The sequence below is a fragment of the Petromyzon marinus genome, chromosome 36 (genome assembly GCF_048934315.1).
Source record: "Petromyzon marinus isolate PM22_M1 ecotype Great Lakes invasive population chromosome 36, UKy_Petmar_22M1.pri1.0, whole genome shotgun sequence".
Taxonomy (NCBI): domain Eukaryota; kingdom Metazoa; phylum Chordata; class Hyperoartia; order Petromyzontiformes; family Petromyzontidae; genus Petromyzon; species Petromyzon marinus.
The window spans coordinates 10,308,826-10,329,438 of record NC_133702.1 but is presented as its reverse complement, the minus strand read 5'-3'; the positions used below and the strand labels follow the sequence as shown (position 1 = coordinate 10,329,438).

The window sequence follows — 20,613 nt, the reverse complement described above, 5'->3', positions numbered from 1 at the left end:
ACCCGAGTTCGATTCCCGGCCGAGGCTAACATCACTGGCACGTGATATCTGAATTTGTCTGAGGCACCGCCACCCTTCACCAAACTGCATTGAACCAGCGTGGTGAAGTATAGTCAAACAATCCCAAATGACGGCATAGGAAGGTATTCCGTCAGCAAAGGGACGTAAATAACAAAAAAATGTTAAATAATTTTGTGAAGTTTATAACCTCGTTTTCCTTTCCCACTATATTATTATTTTTTTATCTCAGAGCTGTGAGTGTGTGCGGCACCGTGATGTTCATGCACGCAGTCGGCACGTCTGCACGGGTTCGATTCCCGCTCACGGCCACCAACACCATTGACAATTATCTGAACAGGTCCTAAGCCTCCCCTAGGTCGATTAAGCCTCAATTGAGTACCTGGTGCGGTGTGTAGTAAACATCACCACTAGGGAGACAAAGGCGGTCAGGCATGGTGCTGTCCACCCATCACGTCGTGTGCCGTATCGGCCTTCATAGGCGCTCGCCAGCAACACTTGCCCCAACAGTCTGTTAAGGCTATACGGGGGGTCTTTGTCTTTGATGTGGCGCATGCATGTGGCGCTGTGCGTACGCGGTACCTGCACGCGCAAGCGGCGCAGACACTCGGGAGAAGAGAGCTCCTCCTCCGTCAGGCCCGCAGGACGCACCACGAAACACAGCAGCAGCTCCTGCGCACACACACACACACATAATCACATCATCATCATCGTCACTATCATCGGCCATAAGCAGCCATGATCTATCAACTGTTGGATGAAGACCTCCCCAAGCCGTCGCCATCTAGCAGTGATGAAAACAAATGTTTTTATTGGCGTTTGCCCTATTGCTATAGCGCAAGTCAATCACGGAGGTGCTATGTTTCACAGACAGGTATAAGTCTGCCAGTAGAGCGCGATGTTCTGATGCGACTTCACCCAATTAAGTAATCTGCGAGTCATTTTTTTCTTTGGACCATGACGCCAGCACACAACAGGCGATTATTTTTCAAATGTCATTGACTCTGTTAAGCAGACGGCGCACATGTGTGGTTAGTGCACATCGCAGTATTAACCAGGGCGGCTGCTGGATTCGAACCGCGAACCTCTACAACGAAGTGTAAAAAAAAAGAAAAAAACTATGCCGAAAAATATTTGCACCCACTGAGTTCGTAAATTAAAAATTAACACCCGGCCGCCACCTTGGACACGTTCATGGTCGTCCGGTTGAGGCCCGCGAGTGAGCGCCAGCTGAAGGGTCGGAAGGCGTCACCGCGGAAATTGGTGCCGTCCACCATCTCCACCACCACCGAGTAGCTGTGACCACGGCCACGGCACATCAGGGAAGTGGGGGGAGGGAAGGATGTGAGCGGGCATGGGCGCGAGCCGGGCACGCGAACACGTATGCGCGGATGAAGACTCACGCATACACACGTATAAATACACGATGATAAAGATCCCCCGTATAGCCTTTAACCGACTGTTGGGGCAAGTGCTGTTCTCGAGCACATATCAAGCCTGGCAAGGCACACGAGGGGGTGGGTGGCCAACACCATGTGCAGTTACTTTTGTCTCCCCAATACTGATGTTAACACATCGCTCCAGGTACTCATTTAGGGCCGAGATGACCCGGGGGAGGCACAGGACCGGTTCAATACATTCGCCACTGTTATTGGTTATGAGCGGGAATGGTGCTCGGGTCTCTCGATTTGTGCGTTAATCACTGGGACACCGCTCCCCACAATGGACACGCTCTCAAACACACACACACACACATATCGCGCATACTCTTCAGGAGACACTCACCTAGCATGGTAAAAGGGTGGTCCTTTTCGGTAGAGCACTGCACACAACACAGCACAGCGTGGAGCTATGACGCACCTCTAAACAGCGACAAAGCCGCATGTGGTTAACGTGTGGCTATGTTGCTGTATTGAGTCTGTGTGTGTGTGTGCGCGTGCGTGTGTGGGTGCAAATGTGTTTGTGGATGCATGCATGCATGCAAGTGTTGGGGAGTGGTGGCGCAGTGGTTATCGCACTGTGCTACTAACACGATGACCCCAGTCCCGCTCGCGACCAACACCAATGACGATTATCTGAGCCTGTCCTGGGCCTCCCCTAGGTAGACTCACCATAAAATGAGTACCTGGTGCAGTGTGTAAACATCGCCACTGGGGAGGCAAAGGAAGCTGGGCGTGATGCTGGCTACCGACCCCCTCGTGTACCGTTCCGGCCTTCATAGGTGCATGCTAACAGCACTTGACTCAACAGTCTGTAAAGGCTATACGGGGGAGCTTTGTCTTAATGCGAGAGCATCCGAGAGTGTGCCAATGCGAGTGTGAGAATGCACGAGAGCAGGTGAAACTATGAGTGTGCGCACACACGCAAGTGTGCATGCAGGTGCGTGTGTGCGCGAGTATTCGCGCTTGTGTGCTATCAATGGGCATGCGATGATGGCACGCTCGGCATTCCAATGAATTGTCGCTATGCGGCTACTGGGTTTAAGAACCAATCATACGGAACAGCAACGAACTGAAACTAATCGATTCTCCCGTCAAAGTTGCCATCACTTGGCAGTACGGCAAGTGGATTCACTTCAATTGGGTTTGCATTTGTATGAGGAATGAGTGTTACCTCCAGGTACTCCGGTTTCCTCCCACGTGTATAAAAACACTGATAAATGGAGTTGGCCAAACATCCCAATATCGGGCCACGGAGCTTGGGCAATTTGCCGTAGCCAGTTTTGGCTCCTTCCCATGTCTGTGGTTTCCCACGCCTCCGAATCATTTCTCTTTGCACGTTACGCATTCGTAATGATAAATTACTCACGATGACTACCGCTAGGCCGCTGTCATTAGCTGCACTTTGGTTTTATCCAGGATACCCCTGTCCGCTGTCCTCCTCCCAGGTTCGCTAAAATTTGATGAGGAGCCTGGGGCTGTTGTATTTGGGGGGGGGGGGGGTCTCTTATTTCTATGCAATTTACAAATTGTCAAGCCAAGTCAAAGTTAGCAAGGAACAAAACTATATTAATTTTGGCACACAACTGGCAGTGATACACATGGTGTCGCGATGGTTTTAATTACAGAATTCCCGAGAGGATTTATCATCGTGCCACAGTATTGCGTTTCAACGGCTACCAAGCTGTGTATATTTTTTGAGGATGCTCAAATTCGGAAACCCTGGGCCACAAAGCCGCCTGCATTAGTCCCGCCCTGCCCCACCCCAGATAATCGAGAAGTCGACTGTAATTACTCTCTCGGAACTGTGTGTGACAGCAAGTGAGCAATGCCTACTGGTGGTGTGAGAGTGAGAGAGCGAGGGTGAGTGTGTGAGAGAGAGAGAGAGAGAGCAAGGGTGAGTATGTGAGAGTGCGAGCGGGGGCGTGCGAGACGGAGGGTGTGTGTGAGAGCGTGAGGGCACGCGTCGGCTGCTGCTGGTGCCGTGCTTGGTGCTCACGCAAGTCGGTTCCGTACTTGAGGCCGGGTTTGGGGACCCAGCCTCGGGAGCGGAAGTAGTGATAGGCCGGGTAGAGGGCTAGGAAGCGTGGGCACGCGCGCACGCACACTCTCCACAGCTCACTCAGGGACAGCTCCTCCTGCATCGTGCACACAAAGACAAGGGTCCCCCGTATAGCGTGAACGGACTGTTGGGGCAAGTGCTGCTCATGAGCACCTATTAAGGCCGCAATGGTACATGAGGGGGTGGGTGGCCAGCACCACACCCGACCGCCTTTGTCTCCCTAGCGGCAATGTTTACACACCACACCAGGTACTCATTTGTGGCTAAGTCGACCTAGGAGATGCTCAAGACCGGTTCAGATAATCGTAACTGGTTTTGGCCCGTGAGCGGGAATCAAACTCGGGTCGCCGGGTTCGGAGCACAGCACGCTACGCGCTACACTACTGCACACACGTGTGTGCACACACACACACGTTTCATCCACACACACACGTTTCATCCACACACCCCAGCCACACGGTGTCAACCACCGTACTTCTCGTTCTGCTTCTTCTCAGGCACTGATCTACTTTCGAAATTCCTCCTAAAATCTATTTTTTCCAAGCTCATGTAACCTTGCACAAGTCAATAAATGCACAAACTCTATTACAACTTTGAAAGTGCTGTTTGTTTATGGTCTCTTGATATTCTTGTAGGCCTGAGCTCTACAACTGGTTTTGTTATACACGCGTGTGCACACATGCACATTTGAACACACTCGCACATTCACATGAAAGACAAACACCCCCGTGCAACCTTTAACAGACTGTAGAGACAAGCGCTATTGGAATTAAACAAATGTCGCCCCATACACTCATCATCATCACTAGCCACGATCCATCCACTGCTGGAAGAAGGCTTCCAGAGGCCGTCACCACCTCTCACCGTCTCGCCACGCCACGTGGTGCATGGTGCAGGCGGACTGAATTTAGAACGCCTGTCAACATGCAATTAAAGGTCCACGCCCCGGGTTTATTTCCATCGCCGTCATCAGGGTGCCATCATCGCTTACCTCGTTTAGGGAGACGGTCAGGCACCCCAGGGCGTATGCCAAAAAAAATGCCTGAAGCAAAAAAAATACAACCGGGCCAAGTTAGAAAAACAGAAGCGCCACACCAAAAATTATACAGACAGCATGATGTAAGCACTGTAATGCAAAAAGTTAATAACCTGAGCTAATGTGTTATAAGCGGTTGGCCAGATTAAAATGGATTCCCTTGTAATTTATTTCCTGGAAGCCCTCCAGTGTTACATTTTCAATTTCCAAATGTACTTGTACAGCCCTTTGTATGAATGTTTAACTTCTTTCGCACCGTACGTAGCCAACCATGTCAATACAGTGCTGTATGGAGGGCTTCTCCACACCATGCGAGTCACCATACTTCAGCACGCCGGTCAGTGCGAACCAGGAGATCGCCGACTTGGACGCATGGAAAGTTGAGTACAACGGATTTTTCTACACTGCCGTCTGCTGCCCCATTTTTAATTCATCCCCAAGGAGGTCCTCAATTCACTCACCTCCTCCGGCGCTAGCTGCAGATGCTCTGCAATGCGCTCTGTCTTTTGCTGGCACCCGACAACGGGCTTGCACGATTCATCCGGCACCCCCTCGGTCGCCGTTGTCGCCCCTGAATCCGTATGAGCGGCATGCGCTGAATCCATCCATGCGGCACCGCCACTGTCCCTGTCCACCTCTCGTCGTGCTGCGTCATCTCCATCATCACGGCCGACGGCCGAACCAACGCGTTGGCGGGGGCGAGCGCCGTCCTCGACGGCGTCATTGTCGCCGTTGCTCGTAGCGGCGCCGCAAAGCGGTGAGTCTGCCTCCACGCTGCGCGTGCCGGGTAACGTGCCGGGTTGTTCACGATCCCTCCGAGGGTCCCGGCAAGGCTGGCTTCCCGGAGGCGTGAAACGTCGGGTCTCAGAAAACTGAGGTCTGCTCTTCGACAGAAACCCTTTCCCAAAAAATCCCTGCAAAACAAAACAGGAAAAAACGATTCGAGCAGCGCATTTCACTTGTTTAGTCAACTCTTTCGGCTTCAAGGTTGATAGTGGTGTTAATTAACTGAATTCTATCTTGTAATAAAACAATAATAAAAAGGGATGTTGACGTGAGAATCCAAGTGAATTTAGGGATCTCTACAGTCTACCCGCTAGTGTCACTAGTCTCCGTTGTCTCCACACTGACAGGGATCTTCGAAGTAGTTCTGTTACATCAACTTCTGTGGACCGTTCTCTAGCACAGTGTTGACACTGATCTAGAAGGGTTCCGAATTGATTCCTCATCTCATGACAAGACACCAAACGGCACAACCGAGACGACACAATTTACGGAAGCAAATGACGACGTTGAATCGCATCGCACTGCGAGCCGGAGTGGGGACGTGGTAGGGAATCGTCACAGGTCTAGGAAGCACACACCCACACGTGCAGAATGGAGCGAGCGCTCTTACTCGGCTGTACAGCGCCTCCATGTCCCCGCGGTCTCGCACCAGCACCGCACCGTGCACCAGCTCTCCTCTGTAGCGCTCTGACCCATCGCTCCCTTCTCTCCCCTCGCTCCCCTTTCTCCCCTCGCCGAAAGTCACAGTGGCAGCAGCGGCAACAGGCAGACCGAGGTTCCCACACGTGGAACCACTTTTGTTCTCAACAGCGGCGCTCGGCCCTGCGGCGTGAGCGACGCTGCCAGGCTGCTGGCGCGCCTCCCCGATACCCCTTGTGGTGGACGGGTCAGCGGCGCCCACGTCCGAGGGTTCGTTCTCGGGAGGGATGGGCGATGAACCGTCCAGCAGGAGAGGGGCGCGACGACGTATGGGCACCGGAAAGGGCCCCTCGTACGGTTCGCGAGGCCAGCGCTTGCGCTTGGGGGCGCGGAATGGAGCGGGCATCGCCATCGGCGGGTGAGGAGGTGGTCCTAGTTATGGAGGTGGTCCCAGTAAGGGTGGTGGGTCCTGGTAAAGTTGGAACCTGTGGAAAACACAAACAAGAGAATACTGACGTGAACAAATATGGTGTACCACTTGAACGAGCGCAGAGGTGGGGGTCATATCTTTGCAGATCTATGTTTGTAGAAATTCTACATTCCTGCCGGGGGAATAAGAAACCAGTCATAATTGAAAACACGCAATGGAGATCTTGCATTGTTGTTTCAATTTGGTCGTGATAGAGGCCAGCCTGTGCCCAAATCACCCGGAATGCGTCGATCTCAGAAGATGAGCAGGGTTGCGCCCGAATAATGCTTGTATGTGCTACCACCATCCAAGAAACAGGTATTATAGGCTGCTGCAATGCTATGCTGTGGGCCGCAAAGGGCAATGTAACAAAATAAACTGATTGAAGGCAGCCATGAGCGGGAATCGAACTCGGGTGGCCGGGTTTGAGAGTTGGAGTAGGCCAACCACTTTCCTTAACCATACAGAGACCCCCCGTATATCCTTAACAGATTGTTGGGACAAGTGCTGTTAGCGAGCACCTACGCAAGCCGACACAGCACAAGAGGTGGTGGGTGGCCAGCACCACGCCCAGACCGCCTTTGTCTCCCCAATGGCGATGCTTTTACACATCGCACCAGGTACTCATTTGAGGCCGGGTCGAGCTAGGGGATGCCCAGGACCGGTTCAGATAATCGTCACTGTTGGCCGTGCACGGGACTAGAACTCAGGAAGCCGGGTTCGAGTCGAAATACGCTAACGACTACGCCACTACTCCCCTGAAACACAGCACACACACACGCACGGTACGTACACAAGGGGGCGCTCGGGACAACCAAGCCCGGACGAAGAAGCGAACATCGAGGCCACGGAATGGAGCAAGAGGCAGGCGGGTTCCCGTCCCTGCCTCGGGGTCCCGATTCCCCGTGTACCCCCAGGCCTGGGGTCGCCTCGGGGCAGGTCCCTCCTCGACTCTTCGCCGCGGCCTCCACGCTTCTCCGGGCGCCTATCACCGCTCTGGAGTTTGCGGGCCGATACTTGCTTATCGGTGAGTCAAAGTCTCTCACGAACCACCCTAACACCGCCTCTCAGCGCCGATTGGTGGCTATGATAAAAACTCGCTTTCAATGTATGTCGCTCTCAGCTCGTGCTCCTACAGTACCTTAGCCATTGGTGGTAATTCCATATTGGTATGGCGGGGCGCGAAGTCAGTCCGAATTACAAACAGTGGCTGATATCGCACAAAGTGGTTCTCACTTTATCGCCCCATGGCGAGTTTTAAGTCGCGCGAGGTAGTACTCAATTACAATTCCCGGAGGTGTGAGATAGCGAAGTCTTCATCCAGCAGTGGATTGATGAATATTGATACCGAGTTCACCGCCACCTCGACTGTGATTACTCACCCGCAATTGCAATTAGCGTTTAGCAATCAGCTGACACGTGCGTGTGTGTGTGGAAGGCGCACACATGGTGCTGCAATGGGCGCTGCCATATTGGCAATCAGCTGTTCATAGCGGCCTGCTCACCGCCGCGTCTCGTGGCGTCTCCCTGCGCGCGTTTATTTTGCTTTTTTTTTCTCCTTCCTCTCGCGCCCAGGCGAGGGCCCCTGGCTCCTTGTGTGCGACCCGCGTCGCCCGGGGCCCCTGCTCCGCCTGCTGCTGTTGGGGTCGCACCGGGTGCACGGCCTCCGCGTCCGGGTGGCGCGTCCAGGCGAGGCCGGGGACTTGGTCGCGGCCTTCGGAGGGAAGGAATTCGCTGTGGCGAGGCTGTGGGCGGGGACTGACGAACGGTGGGAGGGGTCTAGCGATGAGGGGGCGGGGTTTACTGATAATGGGACGGGGCCTGACGATCAATGGGAGGCGCCTAGCGACGAAGGCGTGGAACTTGTTGACAAGGGGGCGGGGTCTGACGAGCAGTGGGAGGGACCTATTGAGCAAGGGGCGGGGTCTGTTGATAAAGAGGCGGGGCCTAGAACTAAATGGGCGGGGGCTAATCAACGGGTGGGGTTTGTCGAACAGGAGGCGGGCTCTAGCGACAGTGGGGCGGGGCTCCGAAATAAGGAGGCGGGGCGAGAGAGAGCCGCCTGCAGCCATTGGTCGGAGCGCGAGAACGGGGCGGGGCAAACGGCGGAGTGCTGGCCGCGTACTCCGTTCATTGAGAAGCTTTCGGAACCTCGCGTGGAGCGCGACTGGATCTGGGACTCGAGATTTGTACAAGATTCCGGATGCAGCAACGAAGGTATACTACCCACGCAGGTCACTTCCCCACCCTCGACCAGGGGGGATTTATTTCTCACCGAATATTTCCCTGGGAGACTGGAGTACTGCATGCAGAATGTTGACTACTACTCTGGTTTTATTCGGTAAAGTCACGTAGATAAAATAAAAGAAAATAATTAAATCACGACGTTTCGGAGGCAACACAAGCTTCCGTCTTCAGGTGGAAAAGTCAACGCAGAGTATCTGTGTCAGGAGCACAGTTCAGAGACAACCGGGATTATATACAGGTTAAGGGAGGGGGGAGGAGTCAGTAAGGGGGCGTGGGTGGGTGGGAGGGCTGGGTTAAGCAGCCTTTTGATAGGTTCCTGCGGGTAAGAACCACTTCGCACTGCACGGGAGTGGGTAAAAAACCCACCTTTTGTTATGCTGCGTGTGGGGTCGCAGAAATTTTGAAAGCGGGTGCAAAACGGCTGATGCTGCGTGGGGGGTCGGGGGGATTTTGAAAGCGGGTGCAAACGGCTGTTCAATTATAAGGTAGCTGAAGTTTGATATACAACCACTGAGAAAAGGAAATGGCTGTACAAAAAATTTGAGAAGCAGCTAACGTTTGACTTGATTTATAACATCTTTCCAGTGATTGCTCAATTTGAAACCATCCTCTCGGTTGAAGTTGTGTCTGTTATTGTAAATCTGGATGGCCTCGTGGACAAATCTCTGATAATAACCGGTAGGTTTGCAGAGCACCTTGGTATCGGAGAAAACAATATCATGATCACCCACAGCGTTGTAACAATGATCAGCCACGGCAGAAGAATTCGTTCTGCCGTGTTTCAAATCTGATTTGTGCTCGCGACTACTAGTTGCCACTGCCATAGTGAAGGGTGGTTTGTTGGATGTGGTGTGCCGTGTGCGGAAATATTTTCCGGACAGACCCGGATGAGATTAAGCCTTGCCTCCCGCGTGACAACCCATGCCAACGACCCAGACATGTTATTTGCACTATTCTAGTGCAATTCCAATCACGAAGGCCCTGTGTTTCACAGAGGAGTATATGCTGCCTAGGTCTGGTGATAAAGTGAATATATTCAATTATGTAATTCGCGAGTATTCTTTTCAAATTTGGCTTAGCCTGTGTCACCAACACACATGGCCTCTTTCATACAACATAATAGCGCATTTTTTACTTGCAGTGTGAAGCATAAATCGAGTATTTTTGCAATACACCGGCAGCATTAACCAGGGTGGCCGTAAGGGATCGAACCGCAAACCTCTCCACATCACCGCCCTACATTGCGCACGTCACCTGATCACCACGGAGCCCCATTCCCACTGCTCCCCTCTCGCCCCTGCCTGGCAGATCTGCTGGCAGTCGCACTGGCCCACAATGCTGTGCGGCTGTGGGAGTGGCGGCGTGGCGTGGTGAGGTGCGAGGCGCGGTGCGCCGACACGCAGGTGCTCTACTCGGCTCGCCTCGTCGGCTCCACGTGGGACTCGCTCTGCTGCCTGGCGGGGACCGTGGGAAACCACGTGGTGCTGTGGAAACCGGCGCAGGTACGCAAAACCACCGCAGCGTTGAGCCGCAGTCGCTTCGTCCCGAATCGTGCCGTGGTGGCACTGTCGCTCCTCTCTCCCGTGTTTCCTGGCCTGATAACCCACCCCTGCACCCCCTCAGTCCCCTTCCACCCTAATGTGGTTTTGTTTTAAAATTTTTACGGCATTTTGAGATGCGATTGCATTTCGGACTTTTTTATTTACCGGAGCCACCAAAGTACGGCCATAACCGCCGCTAGTCCTGCATCGCTTGCTCTTCCTCCGCAGGCCGGGCCGGATGGCCATGCGCCGGTGCTCCGCCGGCTGGCCGGCCACTCGGGCGTCATCTTCTCGATCGACTACGACGAGCGGTCGGGCGTTCTCGCGTCGGCGTCCGATGACCGCAGCGTGCGGGTGTGGCGCCTCGGCGGCTCCACGGTCGACCCGCCTGACCCCACGTTCGACGCTGCCCACCCTCCCGAGCAAACGGATAATTCCACCACAAGGTCGGTCCGTGTCGGAGCCGCGCCGGGCGACGACGACGGCGACGGCTGCTCTGAGCGGAGTGATGAAGGTACGGGTCACCGTGGCGGCACAAGCCCCGGCAGTGGCGCAAGCGGCGGCGCGGGCCAACGACTTCCACCAGACATGCCGGCCGAGCGGGTGCTGTTCGGGCACCAGGCGCGCGTGTTCGTGGTGCGAGTGCTCCCCGGGACTGGAGGCCGCGTGGCGGCGAGTGCCGGCGAGGACGGCGCCGTGCTGATGTGGGACCTGGCGGACGGGCGTGTGCTGGGCTCGGCGCGGGGCCACCCGGGCGGCCGCGGCGTGCGAGCCCTCGCCGTGCACGCCGACACCGGCGTTGTGGCAACGGGCGGCGCCGATTCCGCCGTGCGGCTCTGGCAGGTGGGCTGGGGGTTGGCGGGGGTTCGGGGTGGTCCTAGTTGGTCCTGTTGATCGATTTTCGATTGTGAGTACACTGTGGAAGATAGTGCACTAAGGAAAACCAAGAATGGTATTTGGCTATATTTGTATGTATGTGAAACTAGTTCATCAATTGGCTGACCAAATAATATCATGGCGTCACGAATATCACACCCCTCACACCAACATTTGAGTAATAGTGGACCGCAAGTTTGATGGTTTAGTCGACGAGACTATGAGCATGACGAAATTAAATCCACAGCGAGACACTGACTAAATTAAAAAGTGAAATAATCGCTGTGACACCCATGCCCCCTTCACCTCCAGCTGAACTTGAAGGGCAGTGCCACGGGGGGAGACGAAAGCAAAATGGCTACTGAGGAGCTTGGTCTGCACGCAGCGGGAACCCCCAAGATCCTGGCCCTGCCGACGCTGCGGGACCTCATCGTGATGACGGACGCAGGAGAGGTCCTGTGGCGTGACCTGGAGGGTGGCACAACCCGCACCATGCTCTCCCACCCAGAGTTCCACTCCTACTCCCTCATGGCCGTCACCCAGGGGACCGCTGCCGAGGAAACAATGATCGCCCTCGGCAACCTAGACGGGAAGGTCCGGGTGTTTCCCCTCGTCCGTCCGGGCACGTCTTGGGAAAGCCAGCCGTACGAGGGCAAAGTTCACAACCTGACCTGGGCCGACGCACAGACGGACGGTGGAGGGGCGGTAGCGGTGGCTTTTGCGACGGGTCAGAGGCCGCGGTCCCTGTTCTCGTCCGGACCAGATGGCCTCCTCATCTGGTGGGAGGTCGCGATCCCGGCAGGCGATGGCAGTGCGAACGCACCGGGGCTCACCGTGCGGGAGAAGGCCCGCTTCCGGCTGCCGATGTGCCGCCAACGCTGGCACACGTGCGCCTCTTTTGTGCCGGGTTCGGCGCGGGCCAGTGTCGTCTGCGGCGACCGCCGCGGCTCCCTGCTGCTGTTTGTGTCTTCCCGTAACGTCGGGAAGTCAGTAGGTGGCACTGCTGGTGAGGGCTGCAGTCGCGATGACGATGGTGACGAGGGTGATAACACAGGTGCTGCACCGCCACCTTCTGCTGCCGAACCCGGTAGCGCCCGCCCCGCGCGCGCCAGCGAAGAGTGCAACACTGACGGAGGCATCGGCAGGAGCGACGGCAGCGACGGCTGCAGCAGCGAAGAGGATAAAAGTGCCGGCAGCGACGACGGCATCCCAGGCCCCGCATCGTCGCTGTTCGGTCTGCACGGCCGGCATGGCGTGACGTCCTTGGTCGTGCGCGCGCGTATGGACGGTGGTGACGAGGGTGGCGGCGACACCACGGTGGTCTACTCGACGGGTCGCGACGGCGTTTACCGCACCACGGCCGTAGCAGCGAGGCCCGGTCGTGGCCTCCGCCTCGTTGCGTTGTCCGCGCATCGCCCGGCCCAGCGAGCCGACTGGCTCGAACGCCTGCTGCTGATCGACGACGCCGCGCCGTCCACGGCAGACGTGAACGTCGACTCTGACGCCCGGGAGCCGCGGGTCGTGGTGCTAGGGTTTCGGTCGAGGAACTTCGTTGCGATCTGCGAGCGCACGGGTCGTCTGCTGGCCAGTGTGCCGTGCGGGGGCGGCCACCGCTCTTGGGCCTACCAGCAGGACTCGCGCGGCCCCCAGCTCGGCCCCAGGGCCCTCGCCTACATCAAAGGTCCGTCTCGAGTCATGGTTGGCGGGTAACGGACCGTGGCTTTGACGATCAAAATGTATTGTTATGCTCACGATACGTGTCCGACTTTGCTCGTGCGGGAGAACAGGTTAATTACGATTCATGAAAATTATACGCGAATAACTCGTTTAGACGAATGCAGAGAACAAGACTGTACAAACAGTACATGAAAGTAGAAACAAAAACGTTATTGAATAGAATTCGTGACAGGGCTATTGATGGTATCGCAGAGAGGGTTGATTATATGCTTATTTCGCGAGCTCTTGAATGAAGAAGCAAGTGAATTTGCCTTCATTGAAATCTTCGCAACGCGTTAATCAAAGCATAATCTGTGTGCATTCCTTCCTGTCGACAGCTGGCCGGGTGTGTTTATGCCGTAGTGGCCGGAGGTCACGCGACCACTTCCAGCCAGTGCTACGCGAGGGCCTGCATGGGCGAGAGGTGACGTGTGTGCGTTATCTTGGCGACGGGCTCATCGTCACGGCCAGCGAGGACACAACCGTGCGTGTCTCTCGTCTCCCTGTTCCCCACGATCTCCGCGATCCTCGCGACCCTCGCGACCCCTGCGACCCCGACCTCGTGACCCTCCTCACCCTTCGGGAACACGTGTCGAGCGTCAAGGCGCTAGCGATCGCCGACTGCGCCGCTTTGCTGGGCACCTCCTCCGACGGCCGCTCAGTAACTATGCCGCCGGTGGCAGCGGCAGCAGGGGTGACGGGCGGGCCGAGGACCCCACTGTTGGCGCAGCCGAAACCGGACGCGGCGGTGCAGCGGCGCCGCGGGTTTTCGCGGCTGCTGTTCTCGGCGGGCGGCCGAGCCGAGCTGCGCTGCTGCCGCATCACGGTGGCGCCGGGCGGCACGGCGTGCCACGTGGAGAGCCTTGCCGCGCACCGGCTCGACGCGCAGTGGGAGCGGCGGAGAGACCGGCACCGGTTCGTCAAGGCCGACCCCGAGACTCGGTGAGCATGAGCGCAGCTCCTGCCGCTGATGCTGCTGCCGGTGCTGCTGCTGGTACCGCCGCTGCTTTTGATGCCGAGATAAAAATGCAGCATCGCACTTTCTCTGGACAAACGCAAATCGGAGAACTCGACACATTCGTCAATAACGCTGCCCTAAACAGGAATACGCATATATTAGACGACACTTCCGGCAATGACCTCTGCTATATTTCCTGCTGCAGTGCCGGGACATTGAATCGGCGACCTCTGGATTTCAGGCCCAGCATGCTCATCGCCACATCACGGCAGTGATCCCACGTCCAAATGTTGCGATGGTAAATTTACTCGACGATGCAAAACCTGACGTGGAGTGCCGGTTCCTTCACCTCTCTCCCCCCGCACTGCCGCCACGGCGCAGGTACATGTGCGTGTGTGTGGTAGGGCCCAGCGTTGGAACGCGCGGGGTTCACCTGGTGGCTGCCGCCTGCAGTGACGCATACGTCAGGTGAGGCTGCTCGCTCGCCCGCTCGCCAATGTCGATTTCGTTTATATATTAATTTCATACCTGGGCTTTCGCCACCGATATGATTTGTGTTTTTGGTTTGATCATCGTGCATATTGTAGCACTAACCCTCCACCACCTGACACAGCCAAGCTAATCGAGTTGTCACGTGGATAATTGCGCTGCAAAACCAGTTACGTTGCAAAGTGAGCAAAATGTGAGTGCGTTGTACGACCTTTCTCTGGAGATTAATATTATTCTTACGCCCGCATCATGAGGAGTGGGCGAGAGCTGGGATCTCGAGAGTGCGTGTGCCTTCCTGATCCGGCTCCTCAAGTAGGTGCCGTGATGTTATCAGAACAGCCATGCTGCTGTCTTTTATTCTGGCTGTGCTCTCGGCTTTGTGTCATGAGAACAAGAGGTGTCCGCTCGGAATGCCCGCAGAGCGGTGAGACACCTGCGCTTCAGAGCATGGTGCGTAGAAGCCAGGTAGCCTAAAATTAATTCTGAGATGCCTTTTTGAGTGACCACTTAATCCGCATACCACAAAAAAACGTAAACACGTTCATCAATAACATTGTGGTCATACGCATATATAATAGACAATGCTTCTGACAAGGGCCCTTCATCGCACATACAAGGGAAACTATATTTTTCCACAATGCCCTGCTGCAAAGATGTTGACAAAGCTGAACTGGCCAATTTATTTGAAAACCCAAATTTAAAGGGATAGTTTTGGTTGTACAGTCATTGGTTATGGGGTTGAGACTATCAACTCGCTATACTTGAGAACCCAGTTTAATCATGGAAGGCTGAAAGCAGAATTCAAACCCAAGATCTTATTGGTGCCGGTGTAAACAAATATATCTTTATTCGCCCAGGAAAACACGTCGGAGAGAAAATACCAAAAAATACGAACGTTACTTATACTGTGCTGCTTACAATATTAACCAGCAGCACATCACATTAAATGAACACTCATTAATTGGGTGAGATATCATCACCTAGAGAGGACCGCTGAGCTTAGGAAAGTATTGGTATCGGCTCACTGTGTGGCTGCTGCTGCCTTCCCGCTTGTCTGTGCTTCCTTCTTGCGCCTCTGAGTCATCACCTCTCTACGCGATCGTAAGCAGAGCGATACGAGTTGACTATTATTATTATTATTAAAATCCAGTTTTGCGGAAACCTATATTCCCTGATACCAGATCACGGAGACATAGCCACCCGCCTTGCACCGTCACTTCGATCGTCGTCATCATCGTCATTGTCGTCTTCGCTCTGCACACTACGTGATCCGCGTGCCGCTGTCTCTTCTCCGGGAAGCAGGCTCTTTGCGTTTGAGGAGCGAGCGAGGAGTCTGGAGCTGCTGGCCGAATCGGACGCCCTTCAGCGCTGCGTACTCTGCGTCGACTCCGTGGACCTGGGATCCAACCTTGGCGGCCGGAGGTGCGGGGTGGAGGATGGGGAAGGGATCCTGGCTTCATGTCAATCGTGATGCTGCCTTATTTTAACAATAATAATACAGTCAAAGCTCTCGAAGCCAAACTTGAGTAAGTCATATTGCAGGGTGAGCTAAAAGGCAACTATCAAACTATAAAATATGTTTTATTTCACAGGTAAGGCCCACTGAGCTATATACTTATTTTTTAGAAGTGAACCGGCTACAAATGATAGCCCAATGAAGTGGCTTATCATGTGGAAATTTTATAGGAGCCAAAATACTACTAAATATACAGGTGTCAGGGTCTGGATCGAACCCATGACCTCCTGTACACCAGGCGAGGTAGTTAAAATCTCGCCACCATGGCGCCCACAATAATAGGCAACGTTTCAGGCAATGGTCTTTCATAGCACATACTTATAGAGACCCAGGAGAATGTATAATAGTTGGAGACTTTACTAAATACCATGGGGCCTGATGAAAATACAATTCAAAAACTGTTTTCCGATGAGCAGGCTTAAAATTGGCATATGAAGTTGCCTATTAGTGGACACTGAGCAACAGACAAACGCTTAATTTATATCAAGCATGTATTTCTAAATAAACTCATTTGTTTTATAAGTGTATAAAAAGGTAACTTGTATAGGTATCTCAAAAGTACTGCTGTGTTATCTGCTTCTGCCAGACCATTCTATACCACGGAGCGATGCGCTGCTGTGCAAGAATTCCAAATGGATTCTCTTTGTCCCTTGACATGCCGCTGCCAGCACAGCTGGAATAGAATTGGGAACAATGAATGAATAAATAAATCAAATGGAGGCCGCACCTCGGTAGCGGGCTTCGTTGGAGCGGCTGGAACAAAATCCTGGACCGGCTGCTGGCCTGGGCGGTGGCTGGGAGAGCAACTCCTCGCCTGCTGTTTGTCTCTGACCGCGCGGCCTCCTCAGGTGCGTTCTACTTGCGAGCGGTGCCACCGATGGCACTGTTGCATTCTGGGACGTCGGCCGCTTCGTGGGCGGGCGGCCCAGCGCGAGCGCCGAGCCGGGAGGGACGAGCCAGCCGGCTGGTGAGCGAGCGCGCACCGGCACGCCGGCTAGAGACGGCACGCCGGCTAGAGACGGCCTGCCGCAACATGGCGATTGTTTTTCTTTTCCGCCGAAATATTGGATCAATTATTTAAAAAAACAATAATTAAAAGTTGTAAATAGATGGCCGAATGTTTTCACGAATCCTTGAATTTTACACCTCATGTAACTGACCGCACATGTGCTCCGTTATGCAGATTTGTAATTCGGCCAGGTGGCTCCGTGTTTGAGCGAACGGCTTGCAATCGGAAGGTTCCAAGTTAAAATCCTGGTTGGGGGTACCACTTTGTTGGGAAGTCAACAGTAGATGTCTATGGTTAACACTTCCACAATCATAGGAATGAAGAATTTCCACCACTGGTTCAGGGCTGTAAACAGGTGATGAGCATTGCCTCAATGCTCGTTGTACCAGGAAATCACTGTCTTGTTATCATTTGTAAAGTTGAGAATGAGAAGACATTATTCTCCTCTCCAGACCTGGGCACGCCGTGCGGAGCGTTTCGCGTCCACCAGTCGGGGGTGAGCTGCGTGCGGGTCCAACTGGTGGACAACGATCATGGGGACGGGCGACATCACCACCGCCTCCTCGTTGTCAGCGGCGGTGACGATGGCGCTATCTCCATGGTGACCATCTCTGTGGAAACGCCCGGCGGCCGGGCCCCACCGGTCCTGTGCTCGCTCGCGTCGGTGAGCGTTGACCACGCCCACGCTGCGCAGGTCACGGCCGTCGCCGTGCTCGCCATCTCCGTGCCAACACCACCTCGTCAGGACGCCATCGCCGAGGCAACCGTCGCCGCCGTGTCCGCCGACCAGCGCCTGTCTCTGTGGCGACTGGTCGCCGTGGCGACCGGAGCTGGAACGGCCGAGCCGCTCGTGAGCTGCCTGAGTCACGTAGCCGACTTGGCTGCGTTCGATTGGCGGAGGGGTCGGCGGGAGGGGGAGCTGGAGTTCGTGGTGGCGGGCGTGGGCGTGGAGGTGATTGACGTGAGGCCCACGCACCCACTCCTTGAAGGAGCATGGCTCGACCGGCATGAGGCAGCCTTAAGCCAGTAGCTGAAGCCACGGGGCATCGCTGTCGACACAGTGCGGGGTGGGGTGGGGGGCTCGGAGCCTCCACTTCGCCCCACTGGAGCGTCGACGATCATGGTTGACGCTCCTGTGAACTTCACTTGTTGAATCGTCTACACGTGTTGAGGACTACCAGACTGTATTAACTCATCCACCACACTGCAGGTCACAACGCTTTTCTCTCTGCTTTTTCCCTCGCACTGCTCTTTGCCATGATCTCCCACGGTTGTATTTCCCCAAATTCGTGCAACCTTTCTCAATTCAACAATATAGTAACTCTCCTCCAATACTGGCCAACAGAGTGGAACAGCACTCATGTCCAGAATAAACGCCTCATTCAAGACCCAAACATCGCACCTCCTGGCTTTGACATTCCTTCTCAAAGACGCTGGTGTAACTATCAACCGCATCATCAGAACATCAACAGGTCGATGTGAATGTCTCCTTCATGTATGGCAAATTGAAGACGAGACATTCTCGTGCGATTGTAAGCCTGAGCGTTTCTTATCGCGCGCTCCTGTGAGTCCAGCCAATCACAAATTCGCACTCGTCACACGCAGTAAGCTGTTTGCAATAACACTCTCTTGGGAGTCTCTTGCAAAACTGGCTCAGGTTCAGGGATGGATCCCGAAATTGAGCTGGTAACTCGTTCCAAGTCTTTGGGCCGGAGACCCCGAAACGGCACTGCTTGCCGTATCGCCACACAAGGTTCACACGCGGGTACAGCAGATCATCGTGGGCTTGGGGATCGTGGATGACGTCGATTTGGGTCTGTTGAGACTGGTACACACTGATCGGCAAGATAGGACGGAGCGGATTTGTTCAGACCCCTCTAGATGAGAAGGCACAGTTTGTAAGCAATGCTATGTTTAGTAGGTAAGCGGTGGAGATCGTCTCGTATCGACATCGTGGTCGGGTCAAATTTCCGCTTCCAAACTATCAGACGGGCTTCAGCGTTTAGCACCGACTGGAGCGGACTCAGTTGCACAGCGCTGGCACAGCCAAAGATGCTGTTACAGTCGTCCACAGGGCTGAAGGCAAACGCATGGACGAGCATCCCTGGCTGTCTCGACGGTCAGCACATGACGTACCGTCTGGTTGGCAACGTGTCTCGGCAAGAATGCCGAGACACGTTGCCTTATCTGACACTGGAATGTCCCAGCCGTTTATGCGGATGGACTCACAATTTTGTCATGCGAGCTGATGGCAGCTCCTGCGTGTGATGAATTCAGATTTGTTCCAAATCAACTTCAGCTGTTTATGTCGGCAACGCACGATATCAGGCATGGGATGCGAGAGACGCACAAATTGGCATTTGAGTGAAAGTCGAGCTGTATATCATCGGCATATAAAAAATATTAACGCACGCCGTTATGATGACGGGCCATGCCGACGAGGACGCCAGTGTGGAGGAAGCACAGCACCGGGCCAAGTGGCACACGGCATGTCACCGGTGACCTGTACGGTACCATGAATGCCATAAATGCTCTGAAGGTGATCGACTAAGATGCTCAAACACAGCAGACAGGTCCAGTAGGCAGAGCAGTGTAACTTGTGGTCATGCAAACCACTGTGGTCTGTGCTCCTTCAGCCGAGGAACAGCAAAACTACAGAAACTCTCTCCTGAAGCCCCCCTTGTGCCTATCAGACATCGGCATTGGCATTTAGCTTCTTAACATTGCCATAAGCAGGAATATAATAACAAACACCTTCAATCGTGCCATTTGTTGCTGGGCACTGGTTGCTAGACATTTTTGGTCTTAGAGCCTCAACTCGGCAACATCTCAAAACTTCCTTCCCGGTGTGCTGTACTAGTAACAACTTGACATGTTTTGTTTACGTGACAAACCTTACTAATTGGCTGTGTCGGGTGGCGGCGGGTTTAACGACACATCTGTATTGGCGCGATCTAACCCAAAAAACCTGTATCATCGATATTGGTCGCGAAAGCCTATTTGTTTTAAACTATTCCTTCCCAGTCCATGTTTTATGTAAACGTAGATTTGTCGTGTGGCAACTTGCATATAATTGCTGTCAAACTGTTGCTTGTTCCATATGTTGAGAAGTTCCCGACGACCCACTCGGAGGCTGAGATAAGTTAAGGGCTTCCACCAAAGGTTTATTACAAATGTTAACAACACACACAGGGGGTGAACAACTTCCCAGGGGTTAGGGGTCCCGGGCTAGGTCCCGACACAGTCGGTTGCCCTGTGCTGTCTCCTCTGCGCCGGCCGTGGGATCAGCCAACACGGCCGACCGAGGAGCACAGCCACGTCTAGCCCTGGCACTGTGCTCTCCCATATCCCTACCCTCTTCCCCCTGGCTCCCCGTTCCACCCTTCTCAGACCTTACTCTCCAGCTACGACCCCGCTGACGTCACGGGGTCCCCTCTATACTTGAGGAGCCGTGACGTCATTCTGCTGCCCCGAGCTTATGACGTCACGTGACGTCATCGCACTGGACAGCACACGTGACGCCACTTCCCCATTCTACTCCTCTACACATAGATAAACAAATCTATTATTCATGATGTTATATGTTTAAGTTTATATTGCATGAATGTTTATGGTGTATGCATTGATCATTGTTAATTTATTGCGAATAATGTTTCATAGTTGTCTTTTAACGTTCAACATGAATATCAGATTCATGACATGAGATAATATCAGATTAATGCCTCTGTTTTGTTACTCAGGTTTCTGATGAAAAAGAGACTTTTGGTCTCAACAGGATCTCGATCGATTTTAAATAAAGGATGAATTACATA

At 54.1% G+C, this 20,613-nt stretch overlaps 2 protein-coding genes across 4 annotated transcripts in view; one reads left to right on the top strand and one right to left on the bottom strand.

The window, feature by feature from the left end:
- LOC116949299 (tubulin alpha chain, testis-specific-like) overlaps positions 1 to 8,062 on the bottom strand; it is a 27,718-nt gene extending 19,656 nt beyond the window's left edge. The window contains exons 1-8 of one of the 3 annotated variants that reach the window (XM_032966436.2): positions 7,955 to 8,062; positions 5,952 to 6,465; positions 5,017 to 5,469; positions 4,511 to 4,561; positions 3,457 to 3,595; positions 1,804 to 1,840; positions 1,200 to 1,314; positions 601 to 690 (exon numbers count right to left, since the gene is read on the bottom strand). In XM_032966436.2, the coding sequence (XP_032822327.2) occupies positions 601 to 690; positions 1,200 to 1,314; positions 1,804 to 1,840; positions 3,457 to 3,595; positions 4,511 to 4,561; positions 5,017 to 5,469; positions 5,952 to 6,392 (1,326 nt within the window). In that variant the 5' untranslated portion in view covers positions 6,393 to 6,465; positions 7,955 to 8,062. Of the gene's footprint in view, positions 1 to 600; positions 691 to 1,199; positions 1,315 to 1,803; positions 1,841 to 3,456; positions 3,596 to 4,510; positions 4,562 to 5,016; positions 5,470 to 5,951; positions 6,466 to 7,242; positions 7,387 to 7,954 lie in introns of those variants that run through there. The other 2 variants (XM_032966435.2, XM_032966437.2) reach the window with 2 other exon arrangements.
- On the top strand, positions 7,302 to 20,613 carry WDR6 (WD repeat domain 6). Its single transcript, XM_032966434.2, has 10 exons — positions 7,302 to 7,476; positions 8,025 to 8,666; positions 10,005 to 10,198; positions 10,466 to 11,080; positions 11,426 to 12,794; positions 13,168 to 13,771; positions 14,169 to 14,255; positions 15,579 to 15,698; positions 16,641 to 16,759; positions 17,254 to 20,613. Exons 1-10 carry the CDS (start codon positions 7,302 to 7,304, stop codon positions 17,829 to 17,831), a joined length of 4,503 nt encoding a protein of 1,500 aa, XP_032822325.2. The 3' UTR covers positions 17,832 to 20,613.